Source organism: Gaeumannomyces tritici (genome assembly GCF_000145635.1).
Source record: "Gaeumannomyces tritici R3-111a-1 unplaced genomic scaffold supercont2.2, whole genome shotgun sequence".
NCBI classification, from domain to species: Eukaryota; Fungi; Ascomycota; class Sordariomycetes; order Magnaporthales; family Magnaporthaceae; genus Gaeumannomyces; species Gaeumannomyces tritici.
In genome coordinates this window covers 2,112,985-2,128,271 of record NW_008804546.1, presented here as the reverse complement: position 1 = coordinate 2,128,271, position 15,287 = coordinate 2,112,985, and the positions used below count along the sequence as shown (strand labels likewise).

The 15,287-nt window shown below is 58.3% G+C and overlaps 7 protein-coding genes across 8 annotated transcripts; 3 read left to right on the top strand and 4 right to left on the bottom strand.

The window, feature by feature from the left end:
• Positions 1 to 29: 29 nt before the first annotated feature.
• Positions 30 to 2,121, top strand: GGTG_03230 (hypothetical protein). Its single transcript, XM_009221009.1, has 3 exons — positions 30 to 868; positions 955 to 1,062; positions 1,146 to 2,121. The coding sequence occupies exons 1-3, from the start codon at positions 357 to 359 to the stop codon at positions 1,699 to 1,701; spliced, it is 1,176 nt and encodes a 391-aa protein (XP_009219273.1). The 5' UTR covers positions 30 to 356; the 3' UTR covers positions 1,702 to 2,121.
• GGTG_03229 (FAD dependent oxidoreductase superfamily protein) lies at positions 1,712 to 4,658 on the bottom strand. Its single transcript, XM_009221008.1, has 6 exons — positions 4,299 to 4,658; positions 3,882 to 4,247; positions 3,360 to 3,627; positions 3,031 to 3,270; positions 2,595 to 2,940; positions 1,712 to 2,481 (listed from the first exon to the last, which is right to left on the bottom strand). Exons 2-6 carry the CDS (start codon positions 4,157 to 4,159, stop codon positions 2,189 to 2,191), a joined length of 1,425 nt encoding a protein of 474 aa, XP_009219272.1. The 5' UTR covers positions 4,160 to 4,247; positions 4,299 to 4,658; the 3' UTR covers positions 1,712 to 2,188.
• A 568-nt stretch (positions 4,659 to 5,226) lies between these two features.
• Positions 5,227 to 6,596, bottom strand: GGTG_03228. 2 transcript variants are annotated; one of them, XM_009221006.1, is made up of 3 exons: positions 6,375 to 6,596; positions 5,603 to 6,293; positions 5,227 to 5,507 (listed from the first exon to the last, which is right to left on the bottom strand). In XM_009221006.1, exons 2-3 carry the CDS (start codon positions 6,196 to 6,198, stop codon positions 5,375 to 5,377), a joined length of 729 nt encoding a protein of 242 aa, XP_009219270.1. In that variant the 5' UTR covers positions 6,199 to 6,293; positions 6,375 to 6,596; the 3' UTR covers positions 5,227 to 5,374. The 2 variants fall into 2 exon arrangements, with proteins under 2 accessions (XP_009219270.1, XP_009219271.1); XM_009221007.1 differs by lacking the exon at positions 6,375 to 6,596 and having other exon boundaries at positions 5,603 to 6,374.
• Positions 6,597 to 6,791: 195 nt separating this feature from the next.
• On the bottom strand, positions 6,792 to 8,720 carry GGTG_03227 (hypothetical protein; the record flags this gene model as incomplete). The annotated part of the gene is made up of 8 exons (XM_009221005.1): positions 6,792 to 6,838; positions 6,908 to 7,041; positions 7,108 to 7,199; positions 7,267 to 7,502; positions 7,594 to 7,736; positions 7,813 to 8,378; positions 8,436 to 8,469; positions 8,566 to 8,720. The coding sequence occupies 8 exons, from the start codon at positions 8,718 to 8,720 to the stop codon at positions 6,792 to 6,794; spliced, it is 1,407 nt and encodes a 468-aa protein (XP_009219269.1).
• Positions 8,721 to 9,518: 798 nt separating this feature from the next.
• GGTG_03226 (hypothetical protein) lies at positions 9,519 to 11,609 on the top strand. Its single transcript, XM_009221004.1, has 4 exons — positions 9,519 to 9,672; positions 9,753 to 9,840; positions 9,894 to 11,135; positions 11,206 to 11,609. Exons 1-4 carry the CDS (start codon positions 9,658 to 9,660, stop codon positions 11,328 to 11,330), a joined length of 1,470 nt encoding a protein of 489 aa, XP_009219268.1. The 5' UTR covers positions 9,519 to 9,657; the 3' UTR covers positions 11,331 to 11,609.
• Positions 11,360 to 12,556, bottom strand: GGTG_03225 (guanyl-specific ribonuclease F1). Its single transcript, XM_009221003.1, has 2 exons — positions 12,050 to 12,556; positions 11,360 to 11,972 (listed from the first exon to the last, which is right to left on the bottom strand). Exons 1-2 carry the CDS (start codon positions 12,363 to 12,365, stop codon positions 11,740 to 11,742), a joined length of 549 nt encoding a protein of 182 aa, XP_009219267.1. The 5' UTR covers positions 12,366 to 12,556; the 3' UTR covers positions 11,360 to 11,739.
• A 707-nt stretch (positions 12,557 to 13,263) lies between these two features.
• On the top strand, positions 13,264 to 14,164 carry GGTG_03224 (hypothetical protein; the record flags this gene model as incomplete). The annotated part of the gene is made up of 2 exons (XM_009221002.1): positions 13,264 to 13,639; positions 13,716 to 14,164. The coding sequence occupies 2 exons, from the start codon at positions 13,264 to 13,266 to the stop codon at positions 14,162 to 14,164; spliced, it is 825 nt and encodes a 274-aa protein (XP_009219266.1).
• Between the last annotated feature and the right edge of the window lie 1,123 nt (positions 14,165 to 15,287).

The following is a 15,287-nucleotide window of genomic DNA, read 5'->3' as shown; positions in this document are numbered from 1 at the left end:
CTCCATAGTCCTGCCCTTGTAGCTAAGCGCGGGCTCATCGAACTCGCCCGCGCCCGCCCGCCCTTTTGCCCGCAGCCAACAACCCGGACGTGTCCAAGGTCGAGGTTCTCCCTGGTAGGACCGCTCGGTGTAAAGGTGCAAATTACCAATCACAGGTTTGTGGGGGGGGCCCCAAGACAGGAGCGCCGGCGACATGGATGGCGATGGCACGCCAAGACATGGCCCGGCTGCGCGGGGGCGGGGGTTATGAACTGTAATTCCCGATGACCGGCGGAGATGTGCCCTATCCGTCGGTGCTGGTACGAGGCTCGACTACATCCAGAGTCCGCGCTTTGGCGCGACGCTGACTTCCTTTTATGTCGCCGTCCGCCCCCGATGTCGAGCAGCCTCCATCTTGGGACAGCACCACTTTCGCGGTACTCCAAGGCCTCCCTTCTTTGGTCGTTCCACTCTTTCTTGCCTCCGCCTTCTTGCGTGTCTCTCACTCGCTATCTCTCGCTCTCGCTCAAGTCTCCACTCGTTCGACTCGACAGACCAAGAGAAGCTACCCGCAGCATAAACAAAAAAGCCCCTCCAAGATGCGTTCCTCCTTCTTCGCTACCGTCCTCGCCGCCTTGGCGCTCCCCCGGGGGCTGCTGGCGGCGCCGTCCCTGGGCGAGAACTTCGGCGACGAGAGACTGTCTCTCGTGGCGAGGCAGAACGGCAAAGCGACGCAGAAGGACCTGGACGACATCAAGTACTTCGTCCAGTTCGCCGCCTCCGCCTACTGCAACAACCGGAAGTCCCAGGTCGGCAGCAAGGTGACCTGCGCCAACAATGCCTGCGTCACGGTGCAGCGCAACGACGTCATCAATTTTGCCCATATTGAGTATGTTCCGCGATGTCGCCCTTGTCGAACAGGACGAAGCAGGGAATGTTGTTGGCTAACCTTGGCTCAACGCACCCGCTTTATAGCACTGACATCAACGCCAACATGGACGGCGCCATCTACGTCGACCGCACCAACCGGCTGATCGTCCTGTCTTACATGGGCTCCAAGTCGGCGTCGTCGTACCTGCTCGAGTAAGTCTTTCGCCCTCTACATCCGTGACGCACCAACCAGGAACAACCAGCTAACCAGAAAAAAAAAACCCTTCCTCCACCAGGCTCGACTTCACCGTGGCGGAAGTTCCGGACCTGTGCCAGAACTGCAAGATCAGCTACGGCTTGAACCTAGTCTGGGTGCAGACGCAGCGGTCCATCGTCGACAGCATCAACCGGGCGCGGCAGCAGTTCCCGGGCTTCCGCGTCGCGGCAGCGGGCCACAGCGGCGGCGGCGGCCTCGTGTCCATCGCGACGTCGTACCTGCGGGGCAAGCACGGCATCCCCGTGGACCTGTACACGTACGGCTCGCCCCGCGTCGGCAACGAGGCCTGGGCCCAATTCGTGACGGACCAGGCGCCCCGCCTGGGCGCAAACTACCGCGTCACGCACTACAACGACCCCATCGCCGCCATCCCGCCCGCCTGGATCGACAACATGTCCCACATTAGCCCCGAGTTCTGGCTCTCCCGCAAGGACGCCGAGACCCCCGACTACCCGCTCAGCGAAGTTACCGTCTGCAACGGCGTCCGCACAAAGGACTGCAGGGCCAGCAAGGGCGTCACCCTGAGCACATCGGCCCACAGCTACTACTTCCAGCGCGTCACCGGCTGCAAATAGGGCGGATAATCCCTTTTTTTTTTTTTTTTTTTTGCGGGGTGGCGGAAGGATGTAGAGTTGCGACTCTTTATTTGATCGTCCATCTCGCTTATGGAGATGGGAGGGAATGGGGTGATGGGCAAGCAGCCGCTGGGAAGATACACTGCATTCCCGGCGGAGCTGTCTGGTCCAGATACAGACTTTTTTCCTCGCGCGTCGACAGGGAAAAAAAGTCCTGGCCAGCTTTGGCATCCCCCATTTCTTCCCCCCTGTTTCCCTTAATACCCTTTTCCTGGGCTTGTCAAACCACCTGTACTGTACCAATTCTCTTTGGTTTCCTGTAAATACCTTGTGTCTCTGCGGCATCACTAGGCCTGCAGGCCCACATCAAATAACTTTACAAACGAGAAGGCTTGATCTTCTAGGCCATCCTGTCCTGCCAATGACCCTCCTCTAACGCGACCGATCAAAATCCCATGAACTTTGGCAAAGTTTGCCCGGCCCACGCTCAGGCCGTGCTGTTCTTGCCGCGGATGGGCAGGTCTTTGCTGGCCCAGAAGGTCTGATAGTAGTCCCTGAGGGGACTCTCCTTGCTCAGCATGCGCTCCTCGGTCGCCTCGAAGAGCCTCGGGATGCCTGTGTCGGCGAAGGCGTCGCACGCCAGCACCATGCCGGCCAGGCCCTTGGCCGACAGGAAGATCTGCGGCATGCCGTGGCCGGTGAAGCCGGCGATGATGTACTGTCCCGGCTTTTTGGGGACGAGGCCGACGTGCGGCATCCAGTCGGCGCTGTAGCCCATGACTGGAGAGGAAAAGGTGGTTTGTCAGTGACGGGACCAGAATTGGACGGTTTGGGCAGGTGTTGGAGCTTATAGAATCAATGCAAGACAACACAAAGGTAGGTAGACAACTCACTTCCAGTCCAGACATTATCTGGGTAGGCAAAGGTGTTATCCCAGCCGTAGAAGTGACGCTGCATGTAATCGTTGAAGTAGTTCTTGGCCAGCCCGACGATCTCGCCGTCGTCGTGGTTTCCGAACCAGGCCTCCTGGCTGTGCCAGAAGGTGCTGCCGCCGCCTCCGACGATGATGCTGCCGTCCGGGCGCGGGACCAGGTAGTCGTAGTGGCGCTCGTTGAAGCGGATCGCCATGGTGTTGTTGATGTGCGGCGGCACCACCTCCATGCCGGGCAGGATGCGGCTGCACATGCCGCGTACGGGAACGATGCGGTCCTTGTACTCGGGCAGGACGCCGGCGGTGTACTATGAGGTGAAAAAAAAGGAACATGGGTTTTAGTAAGGGCAGTTGAGAACACGTGTGAGCAGACAAAGCAAGCAGCAGTGATCACGTACGGCGTTGGTGGCATAGACGACGCGCCGGGCGCGCACCTCACCGCGCGATGTGCAGACTGTCCACATGCCGTGCTTGTCCCGCTCCTGCGACACGGACTGCACGGGAGTGCTGGTCTGCACGTTGATCCTGTCGCCGTGCTTGTCGATGATGCTCTGCAGGATGCCCTGCACCAGCTTAAGCGGCCAGACGCTGGCGGCCGTGAAGGTGAAGGCGCCCTTGGCGTCCTTGAAACCCGAGATCTGGATTTTTATTTTCTGTGTTAGTTTTCGAGTCTCTTGTGTATACCAAGTGGCATAGACGTGAGTGTGTGAGCCTGTGTTCTACTGACCCACTCGGCATGCTGCTTGCCGACCACGGCGACGTCGCGCAGGGTGGCGAGCCCGGCCTCGACCAGCTCGTGGAATGCGGCCTCGGTCTTGGCGAAGTGGCCCGCGTCAAGGAAGACGTCGATGGCGCGGGTGAGCTGGAAGTCGCAATCGATGCCCTCCTTCTCGATGAGCTCCTTGAGGGCGTACACGTGAGCGACCTCGAAGGCGCTCAGCTCGGCCGCGGCCTCCATGCCGTACGCCTTGGCGTACTTGGCGAGACTGTAGTACCTGAGGAAGGAGTTAGTAAATGGCGACGAGGCGGAGATGCTGATGGTGATGGGACGGAGGTGACGATAGGGAAAGGACGATGTTGGGACGACCGCGATAGGACGTCGGTGGTGATGGGACAAGTGATAATCATAGGAAAATAATGAATGATGGGGCAAAGATGAAGACGAGGCTCAGTTAGTGATGAGATCAAGGCGGTGATGAGATAAAGATAGCAAGAACGCGAGGCAGAGCAGAAAAAAAAAAAAACTTACATCTCGGGCTTGATATGGCCGCCATTGCGGCCAGTGGCGCCAGAGCTGATCTGACGCGCCTCGAGGACGAGGACGTTGTCTGGAGCCAGCTCATGCTCCAGCAGGTGGTAGGCCATCGAGACGCCCGAGTAGCCGCCGCCGATGATGGCCACATCGACGGTGACGGGTAGGTCCGCCGTGGTGCGGACCTCGTCGAGCGCGCGCTTCTCCTCGTTCCAGAACGAGGAGCGCGGCTTGGCGACGGGCTCGAGGTGCGGGGACGCCGGGCTGCTGCTCATGTTGTTGTCGTTGTTGTTGTTGTTGGTGTTATTGTTGATATCGTTGTTGGTGTTGTTGGTGTTGTTGCTGATATCGTTGTTGCTGTTGCTTTTTGATTGTCAGCGAATTGTGCATCCAAAGTGGGTAAGATATATCTACCTGGTGTTCTGTGAGGCTTTTGTGTTTGAACACGTGTAGTGGAAGGTGGGAGGTGGTGGGTGGTGAAGATATAGGTTGGAGAGTGGGTGGTGCCAAAGTGACAAAGTGGGGTTTGGGGGTGGTTTTAAGGTAGGTAAAGGACGAGTAGGAAGTTTAAATAGGTAGGTTTTTAACGTTTATTTCGTTTTCACTGGCAGTTTTCATTGTAAAACAAATTGTCCCATTTTGCTGCCTGCCGGAAGTGGTGGGAGTTATATGGAATGAACTGGTGCTGGAGTTTGAATACCAAACCACTCCGAACGCGCTTTTCAACACGTACTAACGCCAGCGTCTTCCACCTATCTTGACTTCCCCCACCGCCTGTTTCCTACTTGTCCCCAAAAGTCTGGAGGACATGGGACATGGCCCGCCCCCATCCGTTCTAACTGTCCCTCCACCGCCCGAAACCGGTTGGGGCTCCACAGACGACCCCGCCTACACGCGAGGCTGTCATCCTGGTTCGAGAGTGTTTTCCCCTCTGCAGACGAGAGACCCCGCCTGTAAAACCCAGAGGTCCCGCTGGGGCTTGACGGCGGGGGCCAGGGGGGCAGATAACATGACGGATATCAGTCTCGCCAAGCCACCACCATAGATTCCATGCGCAGCTCCCACCATGCCCGACTAGATATTGCTGGTACCGGGAGTTTACCGATTCGTCCACGACTTCAGATCTATAAATGAGCGGACCATCTTCCAGCAGCATCCCACTCAGTGCTTGATGTCGGACATCGACTGCCTAAGCATGGGCCAGCCAGGGTGCCACGGCAGATTCGACGTTTGCAGTGGCTATTGGGGAGTCCCCGTTCAACCGAAAGACTGGTGGGAAACCGCATTCATCGGCCCCGGAGGGATGTGGTGCCACACTGTAGTGGGGATAGCTGCGGTTATACTGGGGAACACGTTGCGATAGTCTACGCGGGAGGATAGGCACATAAAATGGGATCTGGTGTTTGGTGACACCGGGCAATGGGGGTGTAAGCATGGAAGCAACGCCCGTCATTCGTTACTCCCATCCGTATCTATTATACAGAATCCTACTACGCGCTCTTTTCAGATTGTTCGATGATCTTGCGGGCCAGCTCGGGGAAGTTGTCCGTCATCACGTCCATTTCTCCAAAGATATCTGTGCAGGGCTCCTTTTCCATGATGGTGCAGTACGCCCCCTTGAATCTGTTTGCGCCACCAACAACCCGAGCGGTCACCATGGTTAGCTTTAGTATCCAGTGCGAGAGAGAAAAAAGGCCAGATCACGGAGCTCGACCTACCCCATGGTCTTGGCAGCCGACACATCCCACATGTGCGCGGCCGCGAACCACGCCTCCTCGCCAGCGAACCCGTCCAGCAGGTGCCTGTACGCCTCGGGGGCGGGCTTGCCGACCTTGAGCTGGTCGCAGGACCGGAAGTTCTCGAGCGGCATGTCGATGCCGTTGCGGACAAAGTACCCCCTCACGCGCTCGGCCGCGCCCGTCGTGAAGGCCCAGACGGTGAAGCCGGCGGCGCGCAGGGCGTCAAAGCACTCGGCCACCCCGGGCCGCGCCCGCAGCTCGAGGTAGCGCGCGAGCACGTGCTCGAGGTCCGCGTCGGCCGCGAACGCGCGCGGCTCGGCCACGCCCGCGAACCACAGGACCCGGTAGAAGAGCGAGCGGAACACGTCGTCGAAGCGCCGGTACCGGCCCGAGATGCTGAGGTACGTGTACTCGCGCTCCGCCGCCTCCATCCACGCGTAGCCCAACAGCTTGGGCTTGATGCCCTCGGCGCGGAGCTTGTCGCCCAGCCGCTCGTCCAGGGCCTCGTACACGCCGTCGTAGGATATGCAGGTGCCGACGACGTCGAAGACGACGTGCTTGCGCGGACTCGACATTTTACCCCCTCTTTGAACTATATGCTTTTGCTTGCCTGGAAAAGGGTTGGTAGGTAAATCGGGTGGGTGGACGTTTCTTTACGGCGGTACTTAAGCTTGGGTTTGTCAGTTAGCGGGGTCGCGGGAGACAATCTTGGCCATCAAGCCGTGGGGGCGAGTCAAATGAACCCACCCACCCGTTCACAAACGAAACGCGATAACAACCCGATGGCGGTGCACGAAGGCGGTACCGAGCGTCTATACACAAGGATTCTTGGCGGTCCACAACAGAAACGCCTGTCGGGTGCCTTATCGTCGGTGAGGCGCCATCTGTCACCCATCGGTCCTGTGACCAGGAACACTCCGATTCGAGGGCCACAGGGTGGTTCAAAGCGTGGCGGTTCACGGCAAAACGTGAGCGGACAGTTAAAATATCATGTCTTGTGCTGCGTAAATCTAGAAGCTAAAGAGACACTAGAACGCGAACCATAATAAGCAATCTCAGCCTGTGACACTTGCTTTAACCGCAGCAAACTCCAAGACTCCTAAAATACCCTAGCTAGCTGATGGGGGGTATATGTGGAAAATGGCAAAATTGGCATAGAATAAGGTGCTTAGAGAGACGCAAGCGTCTTGTCCATGGCAGAGATCAGGATCGGGACTGCAAATCAGGTGTGGTTGGTTAGCAGGCGTCTCTGAGAGAAGGCGGGGAAGCGGTTGTTGGGCTCACTGTGCGACTCGTCGAAGATCAGCATCGGCCGGAGCCTGACGGTCTGGAGGCCGCAGGTGCCGATGTTGACTCCGAGCTGCCTCATCGTCTTGACAAACTCGGCCGGTTTCAGGGTGTCGAATGCAATATAGGTGCTGCCAGAGCCCTGTCAGTATGATGCGTCATCCCATCGCGGTGACAGCGTGGTCTGTACAACTCACCCCTGGCCCTTTCCACGGAGGTTCTTGACGTGCTCGGGGTATTTGGTCGCGAGCTTCTCTAGCTCGGAGTGCAGGACATCGCCAACGCGCGCCTATAGTCACATATCCCGTTAGCAAGCAGGTCGCGAAGCCAGAGTCGCTTATGGTGGGGGCACGAACGCATTGCTCGACCAGCTTGTTGTTCAGGATCTCCTTGACGACGGCCTTGCTGACAATGACGCGGGCCGGGTCACCAATCCACGTGTTGAACTGCCTGTAGGCCTGGTCAGGAACCAGATCGGGATTGCCAAAGAAGTATCCCGCCGTTTGCGCCTTCTTAGAGAACGTGACCATGTCTGGGGGCGAGGTCAGGTTCCAGTGGGCATGGGCCCAGAACTTTCCAGTCGAACCGAAGCCTGTATGTAGTCGTGTTAGCCAGTCGATCGTCTACTGCCTGGGAGCCGAGCTCCGTAGGCTTAAGAAGCACAGGATTTTCAAGAAACTTACCGGTTTGGACCTCATCGACAATCATAGCAACATTGTGCTTCTTGGTAACGTCTCGTAGTCCCTGGAAGAATGCCGAGGATGCGTGGTTATCGCCTCCTTCGCTCTGGATTGGCTCAACGATGAGTCCGACAACAGGGCAGTGCCTGGAATGGAAATTAGTCGAGCGTTTACTAGGCGGAGATTCCCTAGCGCGCCAGTAAGGACCGGGGGAGCGTTTACCATTGCTCAATCAAGACCTCGACCTCCTCTAGGCACCGCTTCTCCTCGGCCGCGTTCTCAGCAGCGTGCTTATCAAGAGGGTACTTCAGAGCAGGGAATGAGGCCTGGGGCCAGTTGAAGGCCGGGATGTCGAGCTTGTGGACAGCCTTGGACCGGGTGGTCGATAGGCTGCCGAAGCCGCGGCCGTGGAACGAATTCTTAAAGCTCATAATGGCCAACTCGGGAGAGCCGGGCTTGGAGTTCTTGAGGCAGGAGTCGATCTCCTCCTGCGCCCAGCCGGCGCCACCACGCTCGCGCCGCCTGTAGAACATACAGGCGGCCTTGTAGGCGAGCTCGTTGGCCTCCGAGCCCGACTGGGCGGTGAAGATCTGGTTCAGACCCGTCGGGGCAACTTTTAACAGACCGTCCTGCAGGATGTCGTGCCAGAATGAAGATGGGAAGTTTCCGATGGCTGGCCGGTTGACCAGGGCCGAGATCATCTCTGGAGACTTGGCCGCCTCGATCAGAGTCTCATTGTTGTAGCCAACCGGGATAGATGCAATTTGAGAGTAACTAGAGGACGAAATCTTGCATCAGCGGTGTATAACTTTAGGGGCCGTCGCAAGCAGGAGGCGCACTTATACATCGAGGTACTTGTTGCCATCAACGTCGACAATGCTGCCAGATGCATCTGTGTCAGCTAGGGAGCCATGGCAAGGTTCAGGCAGGTGTTGGTTAAGCCTAGACCGAAGGGATCGTAGTGACACTACTCACTAGTTGCCAGAGCTCTTCTCGTAGTCGACGACAAAGTGGACGGCGCGAGCGTCAAAGACGCTGTTCAGCTCTTTGGTGCTGGCCTTGGAGAGGGGGCCAGGCACCTCGGTGATGACCGTCTGGGCAACGGCAGCGGGCATCCCCTCGGCCTTCATGGTGTCGGCTGCTGGAGGGATGAATTCCTTGGTGATGACGATATTGCGTACAGCGTAGAGGCGTGGCGAGGGCCGGAAAAAGACACACGAGGGGCGGTATGGGAGCGCTGGAGGAGGTAGAGAAGAAGATGAAGCTGGGCCATCGCCCAAGACCCGCCCCTCGGTAGGCGGAGGACCAGATTTATACCCGTTAGGAGCGGCTCGACCTGCCCTTCGTGGGCAGGACTCACCTTGGCCTCCCATTGGGCCAGGCTCCGTGTCAAGGCGACCTTCTCCGGCAAATGGACCAGACCGAGTTGTTTGTGTAAGCCGTCGCTGCAGATGCAGAACTAGTCCGGGGTCTAACCCAGCTTGAGCAGCCCGCTTGAGCTAGCGCTGGTGCCCCACCCACACGACAAGGCTTCCCCACAGCGCGTTTGGCTCTCGGCCTTTCGCTGCGGCCCAGCACGGCTCAGGCGTCCCTGCCGCCTGTGACTTTTCAGGCTTTGGGTTCCTTGGTTGTTGTTTGCTTTGTGTGCTATGTTTCCTTCCAACCACAGTTGGCGTCCTCCCTTCTCGTTCAATGGCTCAAATCGCTCGACAGATTTATCAACAAGCTCGAGTCTTTACGAATGCCAAATCGCCGAGATCGGCACGGCCATCCTCGGCTGCTGTGACACCAAAGAATGCAGGCGCACATTTGGTCCAGTGACTTGGCTCGGGGACCACCTTGTTGGCCAGGGGGGCGAACCGTCACAATCTTGTTCCCAATTAGGAAAGTACAAGCGCTCCGGCGCGCCTCGACGTCGATAATGCCCGCCACCATGGACGTATATAGGAGGCGAGGTTTTACGATGGCCTTGTTGGCGATCGATCAGGCATTCTCCTACTCGCATGCACCTTCCCAACAGAATACAGCCCTAGAGTCTATCGAGTTTTGCGCTGTCTGCCGCCCAAAATGTCGCATCCCAAGGTGCGCTTTCTGCTTCGCGAGACAGAGGAACCGGGGAGGACGACGTTTGCTAACACAACACAATGTACATGTGCAAACAGCTCAGAGACCCTTCGCTCCTGAAGAAGGAGTGTCTTGTGGACGGCCAATGGGTCACATCTGCGTTAGGGAAGCTGTTTGCAGTCGAGAGTACGTGTCTCTCCCATCATCGCTCTAGTCTACCTGCTCCTAACATGCTCCAGACCCGTCGACGCTTGTCGAGGTGGCCCAATGCCCCGAGTTTGACCCCAAAGACACCGAGGCGGCCATAAAGGCAGCCCATGCGGCGCTACCGTCCTACAAGAAGACGCCCGCGAGGACGAGGGCGCGGTACCTGCGGAGGTGGTACGAGCTGATGATGGAGAACGCCGAGGACCTCGCGACCATCATCACGCTCGAGAACGGCAAGCCGCTCGCCGACTCGAGGACCGAGGTTACCTACGCCGCCTCCTTCTTCGAGTGGTTCTCCGAGGAGGCCCCGAGGATCTACGGCGACACCATCCAGGCCGCCAACCCGTCCCACCGCCTCCTGACGCTCAAGGAGCCCGTGGGCGTGTGCGGCATCATCGCGCCGTGGAACTTCCCCGCGGCCATGATCACGCGCAAGGTTGGGCCCGCGCTGGCCGCCGGTTGCACGCTCGTCATCAAGGCGCCCGCCGAGGCCCCCCTGTCCGCGCTGGCGCTGGCGGAGCTCGCGCAGAGGGCGGGTATCCCCGCCGGCGTCGTCAACGTCATCACGGCGCTCGAGAACACGGCCGCCGTGGGCCACGTCATGACCACGCACCCGGCCGTCAAGAAGGTGTCGTTCACCGGGTCCACGGGGGTCGGCAAGCTCCTGATGGGCCAGAGCTCGTCGACGCTGAAAAAACTGTCGTTCGAGCTGGGCGGCAACGCGCCCTTTATCGTCTTCGACGATGCCGACCTCGAAGTTGCCCTGCAGGGCTTCATCGCGTCCAAGTTCAGGCTATCGGGGCAGACGTGCGTGTGCGCGAACCGCATTTTGGTGCACCGGGCCGTGTACGACAAGTTCCTCAAAATGGCCGTCGACGCCGTCAGCAAATTCGTCGTTGGTGACGGCTTTGGCGACAAGACGACACACGGCCCGCTCATCCACTCCCGGGCGGTGGCAAAAGTCGACGAGCACGTAAAGGACGCGGTCGCCAAGGGTGCCCGGGTTATGCTCGGTGGCAAGCCGCGGACCGACCTGGGGCCCAACTACTTCGACATCACGGTGCTGGCAGACATGAAGCCCGGCATGCGCATCTGCTCCGAGGAGACGTTTGGGCCGGTTGCGCCTTTCTTTGTTTTTGAGACCGAGGAGGAGGCTCTAAGCCTCGCGAACGACGCGGACGTCGGCTTGGCCGGATACTTCTTCAGCCGGGACGTCAACCGCTGCTGGCGGGTTGCCGAGGCGCTAGAGGTCGGCATGGTCGGAGTCAACACTGGTGAGTTTCCCGCGATTCCGCCTACCAGCGAGTACCGGCATTTTGGCGCTAACAAAACTGGCCGATCTAGGAGTTATCAGCGATCCCGCAGCACCGTTTGGCGGCATCAAGGAGAGTGGTTTTGGGCGGGAGGGCAGCAAGTACGGAATCGACGAGTACTTGACGACCAAGATGGTCATGATGGGGGTCAAATGAAACCAGAACACGGGATATGGACGGCATGGAAATGCCGAAGTGACAGCTTGAACTTGTCCAAGATGCCTGCTGTGTCCTGAATATGTGTAAACCCCTAAGATGGCGTTGGAGTCCCGACAGTAGTTGAACAAGTAGCGACGTTGTGGGGCATGGCCAGCATAGTGTCGGCCGACTAGCAAATAAACAGGAGATGGAGATGCAGATCGGCCGCCCCTGAATTCAGGTGCGTCGTATTGACAAGACGGGGACGAATCAGCTCAATCAATGCTGAAATATGGGCAGAGAAAAAGAAAGGACAGGCCCTAGATGAAATAACATAACACGGCGGCATTTGTTCCTAGTCCCCGCGCGCACTGAATTGTAGGCTGCACAAGCACCGAGCGAGCCGCTCAAAGTCGTGAATCGACCCTTACAGGCGAGCATTGATGAGCATCGACAGAACCGTAGCCGCAGTGCCTTTTCCCAGGGTGCCGCCTAGCGACGAGGCGGCCGACTTGTCGGACTGGGTTTGCGACCGAGACTGCTTGGTCGTGCACAAAAGAAATCCGTTGCCGGAGGCACCGGTGTGTGTCATGGATCCAACATAGGTACACTTTCCTCCGATGTTGGGGTTGAAAACCACGCGGTCGGGTCCAGGGGATCCTATTCGGTTCAGTGTCAACCGCGTGCATGAATCACAAGTTGGCTGCGCCTTGCAGGTGGCGAGGGGATGTGCTTACGCCCGGTGAAGTTTTGGCCGTTGGACAAGATCGGGAACTCCTGGAAAGGCCCGCCCGCGGCGAAGACCAGTTTCTCGCGGTTGTTGAACGTGTGCGGATAGCGGTTGTTTCCCAGCGTCTGGCCGGCGGCGTTGAGGCGGCAGCCCTCGGCCGTGGCGGCCTCGATTTGGGTGCGCGAGTAGCTGTTGCTTCCGCACGTCACCGTGTCCAGAGCAGTCGTGCCCTGTCGCTTGTCGAGCAGCTGGCCGGCACTCGGGGCGGCGCTGGCGGAAATAGCGCACAGCGCCAGGACAAGGGTGGAGCGCAGGCAGACCATGGTCGCGCCTAACTGGATTTGAGGTTAGAGATGAGGGCGGGCTCGAAGTGAAAGGCGCGGCCTGTGTAGGAAAAAAAAGAGAAGTGAGTGAGAGGAGGGTGGTGAGGGAGACACGATGGTGACTGCGTACTGTGTAAAGAAGCGAAGGGCTGGCTACAGGCTATACATAGACAAAGAAACAAGAAACGCATTTGACCACGCCCGTTCCTGGATCGAAGCTTGAGGCCCGCGGGAGGCCGTTGCCAAGGGGGGGCACACGCGCCAACACGCTCGCTTCCCTTTGGGTGCCGTTGAGCCCCCGGTCGCTGATCTCGCGTGCTTCAGCCAATAAAAACGTTCATTTTTTCGGTACTTCCACCTGCACCTTTTCTAGCCCGTGATAAAAGTACCAGCTCCAGTCATTATTACAAAGCGGTACCTCGCAATACTCGCACCGCGCTCCTGCAAATCCGTACCTCCGAGTCACAACAACAAGCAGGGGTGCCTTTGCCCCTATGCGGGCGACCTGGGCCTAACGGCACTTGAAGGGATATGCCGCATTCAAGCCACTCACTGCTGCGCTGCAGCGTCCCGCTGGGCTCCACCTGTCACCCCTATCCTTGACCCCTCACTCTAACTGGGACGCAGACATGCCAGGGTTCGACACGTCATTAACGCAAGCATTGGCGGCAGCAAACGAAACACAATTTAACGGAACCCCCTCCATCCCGGCTCACGAACCTGCCGCCGCGGGGGAGCTCCCTCAGGTACCGCCCGCACCCCCAAACTCTCCGGAATGAGACATCGACTTGTCGCAATAGCGAACGCCACACCAAGATATCTGCCATCCACTTGCCTTCGTGCCTCTCGGACAGTGAATCGACCACTTCAGACCAGCGCCCGCAAGAACAACACCAAGATGAGCGGGGATAACTCGTCCCACCCGGCATACAGGCTGCTCCAGCCGCTGGCGAGTACACAGTCGGCCAGCGATGCTGAGAAACCTGACATCACCAAGGCCGTCGCCGAGCTCACTGAGCTTGTCCAAAGGTCCATTGTGCCGGGCGGCGACTTGATCGGCGATGTCCTGTGGGATGTATGGAACGCCGTCTTCCAGGTCGCCGCAGATACCCCTCACCAGAGTCAGAGTGGCGGGCTCGTCGACTTCATGACCCAGCTCCGCAAGACGACAGTGTCCAGCCCTGGTGGCGCTGCGGTTCTGGCAGACAAGAACCAGAAAGTTTGGGATGACATTCCCCAGTTCGGTTGGGTGGCCAGAGATATATGGAACTTCAGTAAGTTGCGCATTATCATATTCCTGTACGCAGGACACCCATAAGATACAGTCGTATTCTAACGGCGACCTCCAAGGCCCCTCTGATACCAGCGCGACGGCAGCGCAGCAGGAGAGCTTCAACAACCAGACGGCGTTTTTGGCCCGCTTGACCATGCGCGCCGATGTTGAGCGGGTCGATAAGAGGCATCCGTTCGACTACTCGATGTACGCGCTGTGGTCCATGCGCGACGCATTCGAAGAGCCGTCGCCAAATCAACAAGCGCATGACAAGACGCCCGCCATCAAGAACGCTGCCGTGTGGCTCCGCTACGCCGGGGCGCGCCTGAGGGATCTGTCCATGGCCGGCAGTAATCTTCCCGATAGAACAGGCGTCGCCGGGGACCTCCACCCTGACAAGAACTGGAAAGGCTTCCAGCAAGACAGGTGGGCGGTATGGAAAAATGGCTTCCAGGTCGCGCTGGACGAGGAGAAGATCGACACGGAGACTCGAGAGATGATCAAGAAGGGGATGGAGTTGGTTTAATAACATCACATCCATGCAGCGCCCGTAGCTGCTGGGCCCTGAGCATATTCTTGCCGCTTTCTTGTTCATTACTGCGCGAGTCCGCCAGGGTATACCATCCACGTGTGTCATGAAAGCCAGAAGGCACTGCCCTAGCCGTCAAGCATCGCCAACATATGAGAACCACACGCCACTGTTGCCAACCGTAAGCGCCACTGCGGCAGGATATATCGTCTCTGGATGAAGTATCCTTTACAGCTACACTTCGGCGTGTCCATCAGTACCGCTCCGAGAACCCTTGCCATCGGTTTTGAGCCAAGAGAGCAGATCGAGTGTTGGATTCACAATGATGGCAACCAGAGGAACAGTTGCCACAATAATCACCCCGGTTGCTAGGAGCATCAAAGCGTTGAAGGATCAGTATGGTCTCTCTCCAAAGCCATCCCCAAAGGCCCGCTTACTGATCGTAACCGCCCATCCAACGCCGATTTTGTCAATCATCGGAACGGCACCGCCAATTCCTGCCGACGCGAAACCGTACTGGAAAAGGTATTTACTGCTTATGACGGCCGTTTTCTGATCGGGGATCACCTCTGCACAGCCAAGCGTCAGCAAGGAGCGTAACTACATGGGGAGTCTCGGTTCATGCTTGGGTAACCAGCTCACCACCCGCATATGTGTTGAGCGAGCTAAAAACCAACATCAACCCAAAGCCGTGGCAAAAGGCGCCCGTGGCCGGCATCACCATGCCGCCGAGCTCCTTCTGCACGCTCCACCCGTACATCAGCGTCCCAAGTGGCATGAAGAAAAGCATGGGCGGTATGCAAGCCCTAAGGCGGTCCTGCGGGACCCGGAGGCCGTTTCGCTTCCTGATGTACCGCTTGACGACCCAGTCCGAGATCACCCCGCCGAGCGTGCTCCCGAGGATGGACCCGATGCCGGGCGCGAGGTAGAACAGACCGCTCGTCTGGGGAGACGTGAGATTGAACCGCGGGTTGATGATGCGCCGGACCGAGCTCAGGATGGCGTACATGTTGAAGCCAAGCAGGCCCGCGGCGATGTGCTGCTTCTGTCAGCTTCTTGGTGCCTTGTGGCTTTAGGGTAGCGCAAGGAATAAAATGCCTACACAGAAGAGAACCTTTGG